The following is a 13,956-nucleotide window of genomic DNA, read 5'->3' as shown; positions in this document are numbered from 1 at the left end:
CTTTCAGATAATTATTTGGGATTGAAAATCTCCACGAGAGATGTGTTTTAGCCAAAAACATATATGTTAGCAGAAAACTCAAACTTTCATCTCTTGGAAGCTGAGCATCTAAGAAATTTTCAGATATTTTTTGGCTGATTGATTGACTTAAAAGTTAATGAATTGAAAAGCCTCTTTTGAACCAGGAGCAGACTTGTCAGGATTGACATGTTCATTTCTTTTTTTTTTTTTGGAGTTGCGTATGAAAACTGCTTAAACTTCTAAATAAATAAGGGACAAGACATACACCTTCTTTGTTCTACTACCATTTTGTTGTTTTGTTTTACTTTGGTTCTCATTGAGGAAAGTAAAGAAGTTCTGAGAGTAGTTCCAGAAATCTGGGTCAGGCTTGGTGTTTAGGTGATGGATGAATCCTAAGGTATGGATAACTCAGCAGAGTTACTGGGTTACGTTCTCAGATTTTCTGATATGTTTCCAAGGAGACATTTTAGAAATATTTTCAGGGTTGCTTTTACCTGAAACTCAGGTATGTAGACTGTTGCTATGATGAAAACCATGAATTGTGGCTAGAAAGCCAGGAGATGGGAAATTTTATATTTCTCCTCTAATTTGGGTTTTACTGGGTTTTCCTCTAATTTATGGTGCAGTGGGTGTTTGAAAGTGTCTTGTGAGAGTTGCTAAAACAGGAAAAGAACTTACAATGTGGAAGGATGTTATAGCATTTTATATCATGTGGCATACCTATGAATGAAGCCAAAAATCTTGTCTTGCTTTTTAGCTATGGGAAGCCAATAAGGCTTTTTGCTTTGTTTTCTTCCTGAAATCCAAAGTTTCCCATTAAAACTTTAATTACTTTATTTTGAAGAATTAATTAAAAGGCAGGGATATGATTGAGATCATTGAGGCATCTCAAGGGATGAGGTACAATCTTTGGCTGTTATTAATATATTTAAATTTGGAAATATTTTAAAGTCTGGGAATTCCATTCTTTTGGGAACATAGGCTTCTTTTCAGTGCAACATTCATAAGATTCCAGGTTAGCATTTTTCTTAAACTCAGAGTTCTATGAAATTGGTCTGATCCTTTTGAATGAAAATTCCAGAGATGAAAATAAGAGATCAGAAGTCATTTTATCACTAGAAAAGTAATTTATTTATTAAATATTTGTGAAAATTGGTAGTGACAATAATCCAAATAAAACAAATTCTTCTCTATACTATTTTTAAAACCCCAGGTAAGGTGTATATGTTTTTTCTTTGGAAATATATGTAAATAGTCTACTTATCTGGAGGATAGTAATAGAGAATTGAGAGTTAATCTGAATAAATTTTAATATTTCTAGAAAGTAATAAATTTGGCTGAAAGTTTTCTTAGTTTTGTTAAACATTAAAATTAAAAAAAATTGCTCCACCAATTAACTCTTGGTTGAAATTAGACATTTACGTTTCTTACTTAGAAACATAATTCATAACCATATTTTGAATTTCTTAACTAATTTTTTCATTCTTATCTTCTACTCTATACATGATGCCTTTTTTGGTTTGCTTTTTAGATTTTCTTTTTTATCACTGATTTTAAAGTATTTGATTATGGTGTGCCTCGGTGTAGCTTTTTTCATGTTTCTTATGCTTGAGGTTCATGGAGTTTCTTGGATCTGTGGGTTTATAGTTTTTATAAAAATTAAAAAAAAAAATTAGGTTATTATTTCTTCTAATGTTTTTTACCTCCACCTCCTCCCACCACCACTACCACCAGGGACACCAATTACATGTGTATTAGTCTGCTTGAAGCCAACACACAGCTCATTGATGCTCAGTTTATTATTATTATTATTATTTTTGAGTTTTTTATTCTCTTTGTGCTTCATTTTGGATAGTTTCTATTGTTATGTCTACAAATTTACCAGTCTTTTTTTTTTCTGCTGTTAATCCTGTGCATTTAGACACTGTACTTTCACCTCTAGAAGTTTGACTTGGTCTTTTTGTATATGTTCCATGTCTCTGCTTAACATGCTTCATCTTTCTTTTACCTTGTTTAGCATATCAAATATAGTCATAATAACTGTTAATGTTCCTTTTGACTAATTCTATCACTGATTGATTTTTCTTCTCATTATGGGTGTTCTTTTTCTCCTTCTTTGCATGCCTGCCTGATACATTTTATAGATGCCAGTTATTGTGAATTTTACTTTGTTGGGTGCAGGGTATTTTTATATTCCTATAAATGTTCTGGAGCTTTGTTCTGGGATGCAATTAAGTTACTTGGACACAATATGATTTTATGAAGTTTGCTTTAAAGATCTGATAGGCAAGACCAGAACAATCTTTAGTACAGGGCTAATGTCCCTTTTCTGAGGGAATACCCTCATGAATATTCTAAATGATGCCCTGAAAATTATTAGGTTTTCCACTCTGACTAACATCAATATTTCTGACCCTGTGCGAGCTCCAGGAACTATTCCCTATGCTCTTTTCATGTAATTCTTTCCCTGGCCTAGTTTCTTTGCATGCATACACTGAGTAGTACTCAGCTGACGACCCAAGGGGGACTTCAGCAGATTTTTGGAGCTTTTTCACTGTGACAGTCTCTCCTCTGCAGTACCCTGCCCTGAAAGCTCCAATTGCCTTGGACTTCCCGGACTTTACAACACCATCTCCTCAGCTCAGGGAGACCGCTGGGCTCTGTCTGGATTTCCTCTTTCCTGCTCTGGGGCCTGAAAACTTTCTCTAAGTTATAGGCTGGGGCAATCATATGGCTCACAGCATTTGTTTCTCATTGTCTTGTGCTGCTTGATCTTGTCTTAGTTATATAGTGCTGCTGTAACAGAAATACCAAAAGTGGGTGGCTTTAACAAACAAATTTATTTTCTCACAGTTTAGGAGGCTAGAAGTCTGAATTTAGGGTGCCAGCTCTAGGGGAAGGCTTTCTCACTCTGTCAGCTCTGGAGGAAGGTCCCTGTCTCTTTGAGCTTCTGCTCCTGGGTAGTCTTCACGTGGCTTGGCATCTCTCTTCCCACATCTCTCCTTCTAGGTTGCATTTAATCTCTTTTATATCTCAAAAGAGATTGACTTAAGATACACTCTATACTAATCCAGTCTCATTAACATAACAAAAACAACCCATTCCCAAATGGGACTATTGTAATGGGCATAGAGGTTAGGATTTACAACACATATTTTGGGGGGCAGCATAACTCAATCCATATCAGTCAGTGTCCAATGTCTTAAAATGTTTCTTATTTTTGCCTGCTTTTTAGTTCTTTAAGGTGATCTTTATCCATTTTGAACTTGAAAATTCCTTTTGAAATCAGGAAAGATTCTTTGCAATGTTTCCTTTAGCTTAGTTTCTTTCTATAGAGAAATACGACCTATTGAATGCTAAGATTATTGAACTGAATGCAATGATCCAGCTTATAAACTCTGATGATGTGTAAAGAAAAGGATGCTGTTGGACATTTGTGGATGTTTGGTGACCTGTTTCTGATATTTTACTACTTAATAATTGTGAAATATTAGTCAAAGGTATTCTAATCAATAATATTGATTATATACTATTCAAACACTATCCACATATATAGTACTTCCTGAAATTCTCAGCTTATGCCGATTTATCTTTAAAGCCCTTGAGATATTTTTATATCTCAGAGTTTTCTATTCCTTCCTGGCCATTGTCTTACATGTACATGACAGTTTCGAGGAATAGTATTAGCCATAGTCACTCTGACTAGTCATTTATGGATCACAGCTTTTTCTGAAAAGGTCCAATTAGAATTTCTAACCTTGTAGTCACAGCTTTTAGTATTCTCAACTACATTGTTGGTAGAAGAATTCTTTACAGATAGAAATATTATAAAATTTCTACAAGCTCGTCTCCAGAAATGAATATTTTCTTTTCTAAAGTGTCTAGAATGCAAATAGGGAATTCCTGCAATTTGAACTTCCATTTTTTTTTAGTTATTTGCCAGATAAAGAGAAAACATCTTAGTCAGATCTTGCTGAGATTAGGCTCATGTGTGGTCGTGAATTTATGAGAAATTACAACGCTAAGCAAGAGAACAGCGTACAAACTTAAGAAACCACGGATAATTTCTTTCACAGAAACGAGGAAGTGGACATATATATTTAATTTCAATAGGGTATATATTTTAATTTTCCTTTTATCTCACAGTATCCCAAGAATCCAAAACCTTGAAAGTAGATGAAGAAACAGAAAACACAATGAGAGTTACCTGGAAGCCAGCACCTGGGAAAGTGGTGAACTATCGTGTCATATATCGCCCCCGTGGGGGAGGGAAACAAATGGTTGCTAAAGTTCCACCCACAGTCACCTCAACAGTGTTAAAGCGACTTCAGCCTCAGACCACCTATGACATCACGGTTCTTCCAATTTACAAGACAGGAGAAGGAAAGCTTAGGCAAGGCTCAGGAACAACAGGTACAACATAATTTTTTTAAAGGGTGTAATGTTCTAAAGTAAGATTTTAATATATTACATCTACTTTATTTGAAAATGTTTAAACCTGATTCTGTAATAAATTAAGTTATAATTATTAAATTATAACTTAATTAGCACATTATTTTTACCAATCCAGTTTCTAGTAAATGTGATTCTATGTAATAATCTTCTTAGGCTATTCTGATTGCCTGAATTATGAGAATTACTTGCACTTCCATTTGGGGGGCACTTTGTTATCAGAATTTTATTAGGTATGACATCTTGTGCCAGACTTAGCACTTATAGATATACATTTTGAAGTATTATATTTGTGATGAATCCTGCATGTATCACAGAGTTATTTCTATTTAGATTTATTATTACAGGGGCTAATAAGAAACCCTAAAAACCAATCACTGGGATAACTTTTTTTACCTTTACAGCTTCTCGATTTAAGTCACCCAGAAACCTCAAAACATCTGACCCAACAATGTCAAGCTTCCGAGTGACTTGGGAGCCTGCCCCTGGGGAAGTGAAAGGTTATAAAGTCACTTTCCACCCTACGGGGGATGACAGACGCCTGGGAGAGTTAGTGGTTGGACCTTACGACAACACGGTTGTTTTGGAGGAACTTAGGTAGGAATTAACTATATTCAAATTGTGTTACACCAGTGAATAACTTATATAAATTAGTAGGCCTTACATATGAATCATTCCTATGTCTGTTTGCCAACAAAATATTTAAAATCAGCTGAAGTTATTTTCTTAAGCTTGGTGAAGTTGAGATTAGGATTTAGATATAACAGCAGAAATTTGAAATGAGTAAAAATTTTCGTAATGTTTTAACAATACTTTTAAAAGATCAAGAATGGCCTCTTTTCAATAATACCCTGCAATTAAAAAATTAACACCCATAGTCTATGATTTAAGGAAAAACATGCTCCTAGCCAGCCATGTGGTAATGTGGGAGTCGCTATACCTTCTAGAAAGTCCCAGGTGACTCACACTGAAAACCTCAGCGCGAATCCTCCTCCAGTGTGAGGCATGGAAGAGAGAGCAGAACTTTGTACTTGGTGCCAGTTGGCGGGGCTGGAGGGGGGCAGAGGGAAGTAAGGGTGAGCTTCAGCCTGTGCAGTGGAAAACAGTGACATTTGAGTTTGAAAAGCACCCTACATTCTCTACTGCAGAAAAAATGGATAACTGTGCGTCGCATTTTGGGAAGTTTGTTCAACCATTCATTCGACAATATTAAAATCTATATAAATGCTTGCAATTTTGTTTTACCAGGGGTAAAACCAAAACCAAAAAACCAAACCCATTGCTGTCGAGTTGAATTTAACTCATAGCGATCCTACAGGACAGAGTAGAACTGCCCCATAGGGTTTCCAAGAGTATAAATCTTTACAAAAGTAGACCGCCACATCTTTCTCCCTCAGAGTGGCTGGTGGGTTTGAACCGCCAACCTTTGTGTTTAGCAGCTGAGTGCTCAACCACTGTGCCACCAGGGCTACTTACCAGGGGGCAGAGAAGGATAAAATTTATTGAGCTTACTATGTGCCAGGCATTGTGCTTAGTGACTTGAGTTAGTCTGCACGGTACAACATTTGCGTTATTTTCTTAAAGCCCATTGCTTTAGAAGCAGTTAGGGTAGGGAGCCTGATCCTTCCCCGAGGTACTCAGCAGCACTGCAGGGGCACTGCATCCGGAAGGCAAGACGGGAACTGGTGCTGGGAGCCCATAGTATTCTCCGGAATGCCGTATCCATCCCTTGGTACCTCACACAGTAAGCATAGACTAGAACAGGGTGGGAATTAGATTCTTCTTTTATAATACCGCACCTTATAACTCCCTGAGTGAAAGCTAGTAAATCAAGACAGATGTCTTTAACAAAGCAAAACATGCTGCCACTTGAGCTAATTAAACATTCAGACTATATATTTTAACATTTTAGGGCAGGTACCACCTATAAAGTAAATGTTTTTGGGATGTTTGATGGAGGAGAAAGTTCACCACTCGTTGGACAAGAAATGACAACCCTTTCCGACACAACTGTAATGCCAGTTTTATCCTCTGGTAAGAAATTGAATTACATTCTCCTAGGAAAATTCAAGATTATGAGAGTACTTCAAATGTCAACTTTTAGGTTAGTTATACAATAAAAAGTGACTGTGAAAATTAAAGTTTATTTAAATTATTTACATATTTTAAAAGAAAACTTCTTCAAACACGCAGTGAAGCATAATTTTGACAGTGCTTTTCTGGCTTCATTTTGTCAGCATGGCATTAGTTACATAGTACCGTGTGGTTTACAGATGAGCTTTTACTAACGGTAGATAATGTGCGTCTTATCTTTTCGGTGACTAAAATACGGTTTTCTTTCATAAAAGTCACTGTGGGAATGACTTATTTGTGCTGAATAAGCAGACTTAGATTACATAAATAGATGGAAAACCATGGTTTGAGATGCTAAATAGTAATATAAGCCCCTTAGATTCTCTGCTTCTGCTATGATTACAGGCTCGATGGATGTGAAGCTGGTTTTTAACATTCTTGGTGGAAGCGGTGGACAAAGTTTACTTCTAAATATTTTTCATCATTTGATAAAAATGAATAGATCTAGGCAAAGGAGAAGCAGCCTTGAAAGGTTTAGGGGCTTGGATAGTGTTTGGAAATCCTCAGTCCTGAGTTGGTACATAATACACAAATGACAACTTTTTAGTATGATGAGTACCATTTAAGTTTTGTTAATGAGTTTTTTGTTTCCATAATCTAAAGATCAGATACTAACATGGCCAAAAAGTTGGAAAACTTGTAGCTGGTAACATGAACTTCTGAAAAAGAGCATTTTTAAAAATGGATATGGATAAAAGAAATGAAAGAGTTAAATCTTGCTGTTTTGCATTAATGTTCCATTGTTTCTCATATGATGATATTAACTGCCTTATATTTTTATTTTGTAGCTTATGCACTGAGGATATTGGGATTATTCTCTCTTTCCAAAGCATTCTAGCTTTGTGTCAATGTTTGTGCTTGTTTGTGTCTATATTTTGTGTCTATATTTTTCAACTTGTGTATTTGTTTGCATACTTTTTTCCTAAATTGTGTTCCTTCTCTCTTGATTTTTTAAATGTGCGAACTTCACTATATGTATTTACCTGGTTGCTATACATAGTAGATGATAAAGTTAAACAGTTTAATACGGTATAATACTGCATCAGATTTTAACAGTTCATCTTTACTTCAAAAGTTCAATTTTAGGTCATGTATTTAATCCTCCGTAATATCTATAACAGTTCAATTATTTAAAAGAGTATTTTTGACTCCCTAAAACATTTTCTAGTTTATATGTTTTAATTAGTCAACCTTATACTTGCCAGCTAATGACTATTTAGGATTGCAGAAAAACACAACACTAATCTTTAGATCATGTTAAAATTTTATTAAAATTATAAATGACTTATAGTCAGACTCTCACTTATTTTGCAGCTCTTGGGTTTGTGAGCCCATTCTAATTTGTAATGATGGTTTAATTCAAGTCTCCAGGTTCTGTGACTGTGGCCAGGGAATATAGTCAAAGACGAAGGAAAGATTTGCCACTGAAATAATCACTGGAGGAATCGATAATTCATATGACTGTTGTTTGAGGTTAATAAACCATATGGGCATATTTTTAAAATCTTGTGCTCCAAATCACTGAGCTACAGAACTGAAACACTAGTCAACACTGAGTATTGAGGGTACAGGGGTCGGGGGGTGGGAACAGGGTGGTGGAAGAGTAGCTAGAAAGTAGCCCTGCCAACAATTTGCTCCTCACCCTGTCTGTCCTGTCTCACGATTGCTGTGTCAGGGATGGAGTGCCTCACCAGAGCTGAAGCAGACATTGTGTTACTGGTGGATGGATCGTGGAGCATTGGCCGGGCAAACTTTAGAACTGTGAGGAGTTTCATTTCTCGTATTGTGGAAGTCTTTGAGATTGGGCCCAAAAGAGTACAAATTGGTAGGTTCTGACAATATTGAAGACATTGGTCATTTTTGCTATGACCATGTCTTTTATACATGCTAATGCCAATGGTGTTTTTTTTTAGCCCTTGCTCAGTATAGTGGAGACCCCAGAACTGAGTGGCAGTTAAATGCTCACAGAGACAAGCAGAGCTTGCTGCAAGCTGTGGCGAACTTACCATACAAAGGAGGCAACACTCTCACAGGTGAATAAGGATGGGCTGGGTCGCTATGAGTCGGAATCACTCAATGGCAGTGGGTTTGGTTTTGGTTGGTTGGTGCTCTTTCAGCTCCTGCTTTTGGTCAAAGCATGTGGCTGACTAGTGATGTGACATTCTCTTTTTAAAATCCCACTAGGCATGGCTTTGAACTTCATTCGCCAACAGAGCTTCAAGACCCAAGCTGGCATGAGGCCTCGAGCTCGCAAAATTGGTGTTCTCATCACTGATGGAAAATCACAAGATGACGTAGAGGCACCTTCAAAGAAGCTCAGGGATGAAGGAGTGGAGCTGTTTGCTGTTGGTAAGGATTGAAAAGTGTGGCAATGCCCCCGGCATTACAGATGTGCTGAGGATACTTTTGTACTTAAAAATATTATTCAAAGCATGAACTTCCTCCTCTCCCTCCCCCCCCATTTTTCCTATCACATAATTTGTCAAAACAATATGCCCGGAAGTTAATTCCTTTTCTTTTCTCCTTGTAATGAGAGAAAACTGTATGGTTTCTTGGATGAAAACTAATGGATTAAAAGGAAAAATGTGCTATTAATAGGATTCAGGAAAATTTCTCTTATGTTTTCCATAGCACTATGCTCATTTTTAATATCCAGTATTTTACTTTCCTGGAATAACACTGCAAATATGCTTTTTTTTTTTGAGTGGGAAATTGGTACTAGAACATTTAGAAGTTAATTTAGAAAGTAGCCTTCTGTTAGTATCTTTTTTTATTTGTATTTTATAACCAAGGAAGAATAATCATTTCATTATTGAGGAAAATTTTATATATGTTTCAGTTAATATGGAATATATAAGCGTAGTCCCTAAAACATTTGTTTCAGCCTATTAATTTTTTCCTGAGAATTGCTTTAATTTGTATATGTCCGTATTTCAAGGTATTAAAAATGCTGATGAAGTCGAGTTAAAGATCATTGCAACTGATCCCGACGATACTCATGCGTACAATGTGGCCGATTTTGAGTCACTCTCCAGGATCGTGGATGACCTCACCATTAACTTGTGTAACAGTGTCAAAGGGCCAGGTATGTTTAGCCTAGAGCTTTTCATCCTTCAACTGTTGATATTTTGGACCAGATCATTTTTTGTGGGTGGAGGAAGGGGAGCTGGCCTCTGCATTGTAAAATGTTTGGCAGCACGTCTGACCTCTACCCACTGGATTCCAGTAGCACCTCCTGGGATTGTAGCAACTATAAATATCTTCAGATGTTGATAAATGTCCCCTGGAGGAGGGGATCAAAATTGTCCTCAGTTGAGAACCACTGGTTAAGACACTGAGTTTTTTTCCCTGATTTATTTCTCGGGATAGCACCAAACTAGAGAAATGACTTGTTGCTTGAGAATACATTTAGTTTACATGTTCCTGCACCACACACACACACACACACACACACACACACACCCCTACTCACTTTTATATATAAATGGGGGAAAGAGAGAGAGAGAGAAGAGCGAGAAAGAGAGGAGAGAGAGAGAAAGAGAGAGAGATGCTTTATTTTCTGATATATATCTACTTCTTGTGAAGCATCTTTACTCTCAAATCACTAAGTTATTATTGTTTTATAAACTTTGGTACCTTTTTTCAATTTTTTAATAGGAGCTGGAATCAGAGAGGGTCTTATGTCTGATTTTTCTTGCCTCAAGTATAGATGATACAATTTGATACTTTACACTCGCAATCCCTAAATATGAACAGAAATGACAATTTTAGAATTTGGACTTTTAGCAAGTACATAATCTCCCTTTACCAGTGGAGAAATTAAGATTGAGAAAAGTTAAGTTACTTATTCAGGGTCAGATGGTTAAAGATGTTTTTAGGGATCTTTGAAAAATATAGCTTTGGATAAAGAATTAAAATTTGGTAATAAATTATAGAACTGGACTTGTAGTGACAATGAATGGTGCTTTGGGATTATTATTCTTTGAGATCATAGGACAAAACATGGTAAGCACCAAAACTGAAGACTTTTGAGAAATTAATGATAAAAATGATGGTCCTTATTACGTGAGAAAAATACCTTTTAAGTACATGTATATTATGATAAAAGCTATCTTCCATTAGTTTATCTGTTTATTAGGTTTTAGAATAAGTCTGATTTTGGAAAAGTTGGAATGAGTTTAACAAATAATGTGGTAGGAACGGTTCAGGTGCTTTGGGTCCTGGGGATACATTTATTTGGCCATTCCTTCTTAAGTTTCTCTCTCCAAACATTCAGAGATTTTCTTTTTGGAATTTGAACAACAGACTGACCTTTTCCCTAGAGAACTAGACAAGCCAGGCAGCCAGAGTTTGTAGCTTCTGGCTCTGAATTAGCTGAGAGAGTTGTAGCTTTATTCAGTTGGAGAAAACTTTGAGTAGGGATAAAAACATCTTTTATCTCTTTTCCTTTATTTTTTTTTAATCAACTATGAAATAGTTGCATTCATACTAGTTTCCCAGACAGTAAGATTGCTTGATAAGTCTGTAGGCTTGATTGTGACCCAAATATAATAAAGGCTAGGATACTAAGAATGGAAATGCTTTCCTCAGTTTTGGCTTACAAATAAAGTAAAAAGAGCTTATATGAGAATGAATTGCCATGCACAAAAGAGAAAACTAGATTTGTGATCTGTAATACATAACCCCCAGTGCTGTTGAGTTGATTCTGACTCATAGCGACCCTGTAGGACAGAGTAGAACTGCCCCATAGAGTTTCCAAGGAGTGCCTGGCGGATTTGAACTGCCAACCCTTTGGTTAGCAGCCGTAGCACTTAACCACTATGCCACCAGGGTTTACATAGTCATTGGATTAATTCCTTACTCTTCAAACTATTCTTTAGGACATCTTCCTAATGGTTATATTGAGCTTAGTATTTCTATTTTTATCAATATCTATTCCAGATATTGTTCTGTATTAGTTATTTCACCCATACCTACCCACAGAGAGCACACTCACTGCCAGTAAAATATTTCCAAATTTCAAAATACTACTTTGTTTTCACTCTCTCAACCTTAGCTTCTCTTGCCACGGAATTAGGTCTTGGAGGAGAACTAAACATGGATGAGAAACCAATTCAGTTCTCATAGAGCATAACCTTTACTTAAGGAGATAAGACATGAAGATAAATAATCAAAATGATAACAAAGACAGTTGACTTGTGTGGTGCTACGGTAATAGAGGCAGTGGAGAAATTGAATTGTAGGAATCAAATACACATTTATTGATTATTTACATGTACAAGGTTAGAGAGAAGAGGGAGTATCCAAGGATGATTCAGGGATTTTGAGTCAAACTGGTGGTACCACAAAGAAGCACACTATACTCATTGCCGTTGAGTTAGTTCTGACTCATAGCAACCCTACAGGACAGAGTAGAACTGCCCCCATAGGATTTCCAAGGCTGGAATCTTTATGGAAGCAGACTGCTACATCTTTCTTCCACAGAGCAGCTGGTGGGTTTGAACAGCTGACCTTTTGGTTAGCAACTGAGTGCTTAACCTCTGTGCCACCAGGGCTCCTTCCACAAAGAAGAAGGGGGTCAAATTTTAAAGGAAAGACATTGAGCTCAGTTTTGAATTTTCTGAGTTTGCAAAACCGTTTGGAAATCCATTCAGAGATGTCTTATGGGCAGTGGGGCCAAATACTGATTTATTGTACCAACTTATTATGTGAAAGAAAATGTGTAAAATCTTGGAACTTGAAGAGTAATGCTGTTTCAATCAAATTTCAAATTACATCATGTCATTAAAATAATGAAAAAAGGTATGCACTTTATTTCTGTGTTTAGGTGACTTGGAAGCACCTTCTAACCTAGTTATTTCTGAGCGAACTCATCGTTCCTTTAGAGTGAGCTGGACACCTCCTTCTGACAGTGTGGATAGATATAAGGTGGAATATTACCCAGTTTCTGGTGGGAAACGTCAAGAAGTGAGTAGACAACGCCTACATCCTATTCTTCCTGATGTTGAAATTGGGTCCTCATTAGGGCTATGAAAAGGGTGAAGGGCAAGAAGGATGTAGGAATGGACAGAGCTGAGTCAAGAATGGTGTCTTCTAATCCTTGCTAGGCATGTATTTCCATTTGGGTTTAATTAAAGAGAAAGAGACTTGCTTACATTCTTATGGGTTTCTAAGAGCTGCAAGAATAACGATATGACTTTTTATTAAAATTTAATTAGAGGATGCTTGATTTATTCACGAGTTTATAGTAGAATCATAGAGTTGGAAGGGAAAATTACAGATGATCTAGTTTCATCCACTCATTCTGCAAATAAAGAAACAAAATTTGGGAGAATAAATTATGTGAACTGTCCAAGATCTCATTGTTATCTGGTAGTTTCCAAAACAAAAGACAATGACCTCATTGAAATAGAGTTTCTGGGTTCGTTGCAGTTAACTAGTTTGTAAGTACAGTAGTAGAAAAAAGGGTGAACTTATTATAATGTCAGTTTTCATTAATATTTATTTTTTCCTTTAGTTTTATGTGAGCCGAATGGAAACTAGCACAGTGTTGAAAGATCTGAAGCCTGAAACTGAGTATGTCGTTAATGTGTATTCTGTGGTAGAAGATGAGTATAGTGAGCCTCTGAAGGGCACAGAGAAAACCTGTAAGTCAGATTAAAAAAAAAAATCCGTCTCATTGTTTTGTTTTCCAAGACAAAGTGGTGATGGCCCATGTGGGATATTTGCCAGCCTTCCAAATCATTTCTTTGCTCAACGTCTATTCAACAAATATCTCCTGAGTGGCTTTTGTGCATGTGTTCCATAAGTAATCAGTGTTTTTCTGCTCTTACTATCTGCTCCTGCCATCGTTCGACCCACTGGTGGAATAGGTGGTCATGGATAACTTATAGGGAAAAATACTTTTAATAGGGCTATTTACTTCTTAGCATTTTGAGACTTTCTGTTTTTAAGAATATTTTTTAAAATGCAAATATGCCCTTTCAGAGGGATAATACTTCAAACCTTACCTTGTTGCTATACAATGACATTTTACTGATGACCAAAGCACTTCAACAGTGACATACCAGGAGGTACCATGTGGAGAGTGAAACTAACGGTAGGAAGAGGAGCTGTGCAGAGACGACCTATTTCAGTTCTGCCAGTGGCTGGATCTCCCTTTTGGCAAGGAGATCCTTCCTTTTCTTCCTGGCTTCTGGGCTCTGGCCTTTACTCTATTGGCTTTGACTTTGAGCCCTTGTGGGAGATGCTCCTCACTGCTATTCCTAGTAGAGTTTCCAAGGCCATATGAAAATACTCTCTCCTTCTTTCTGCTTCTTGGCTGGGGCTCCCATGTAAAAAGAGGAAGCA

The 13,956-nt window shown here is 36.7% G+C and overlaps 1 protein-coding gene across 4 annotated transcripts in view; it reads left to right on the top strand.

Moving 5' to 3' along the window:
* The window catches only part of COL12A1 (collagen type XII alpha 1 chain), a 125,303-nt gene that overhangs the window by 44,591 nt on the left and 66,756 nt on the right, over positions 1 to 13,956 (top strand). For 3 of the 4 annotated variants that reach the window (XM_049895654.1, XM_049895645.1, XM_049895664.1), the window contains exons 15-23: positions 4,168 to 4,434; positions 4,878 to 5,070; positions 6,386 to 6,507; positions 8,282 to 8,431; positions 8,520 to 8,639; positions 8,791 to 8,955; positions 9,545 to 9,691; positions 12,434 to 12,573; positions 13,124 to 13,253. In XM_049895654.1, coding sequence (XP_049751611.1) covers positions 4,168 to 4,434; positions 4,878 to 5,070; positions 6,386 to 6,507; positions 8,282 to 8,431; positions 8,520 to 8,639; positions 8,791 to 8,955; positions 9,545 to 9,691; positions 12,434 to 12,573; positions 13,124 to 13,253 — 1,434 coding nt within the window. The remainder of the gene's footprint in view (positions 1 to 4,167; positions 4,435 to 4,877; positions 5,071 to 6,385; positions 6,508 to 8,281; positions 8,432 to 8,519; positions 8,640 to 8,790; positions 8,956 to 9,544; positions 9,692 to 12,433; positions 12,574 to 13,123; positions 13,254 to 13,956) is intronic. The other variant, XM_049895672.1, reaches the window with a different exon arrangement.

Source organism: Elephas maximus, chromosome 1 (genome assembly GCF_024166365.1).
Source record: "Elephas maximus indicus isolate mEleMax1 chromosome 1, mEleMax1 primary haplotype, whole genome shotgun sequence".
Taxonomy (NCBI): Eukaryota; Metazoa; Chordata; class Mammalia; order Proboscidea; family Elephantidae; genus Elephas; species Elephas maximus.
Note: the sequence above shows the minus strand (reverse complement) of the source record. Positions and strands in the feature narration are given on the sequence as shown.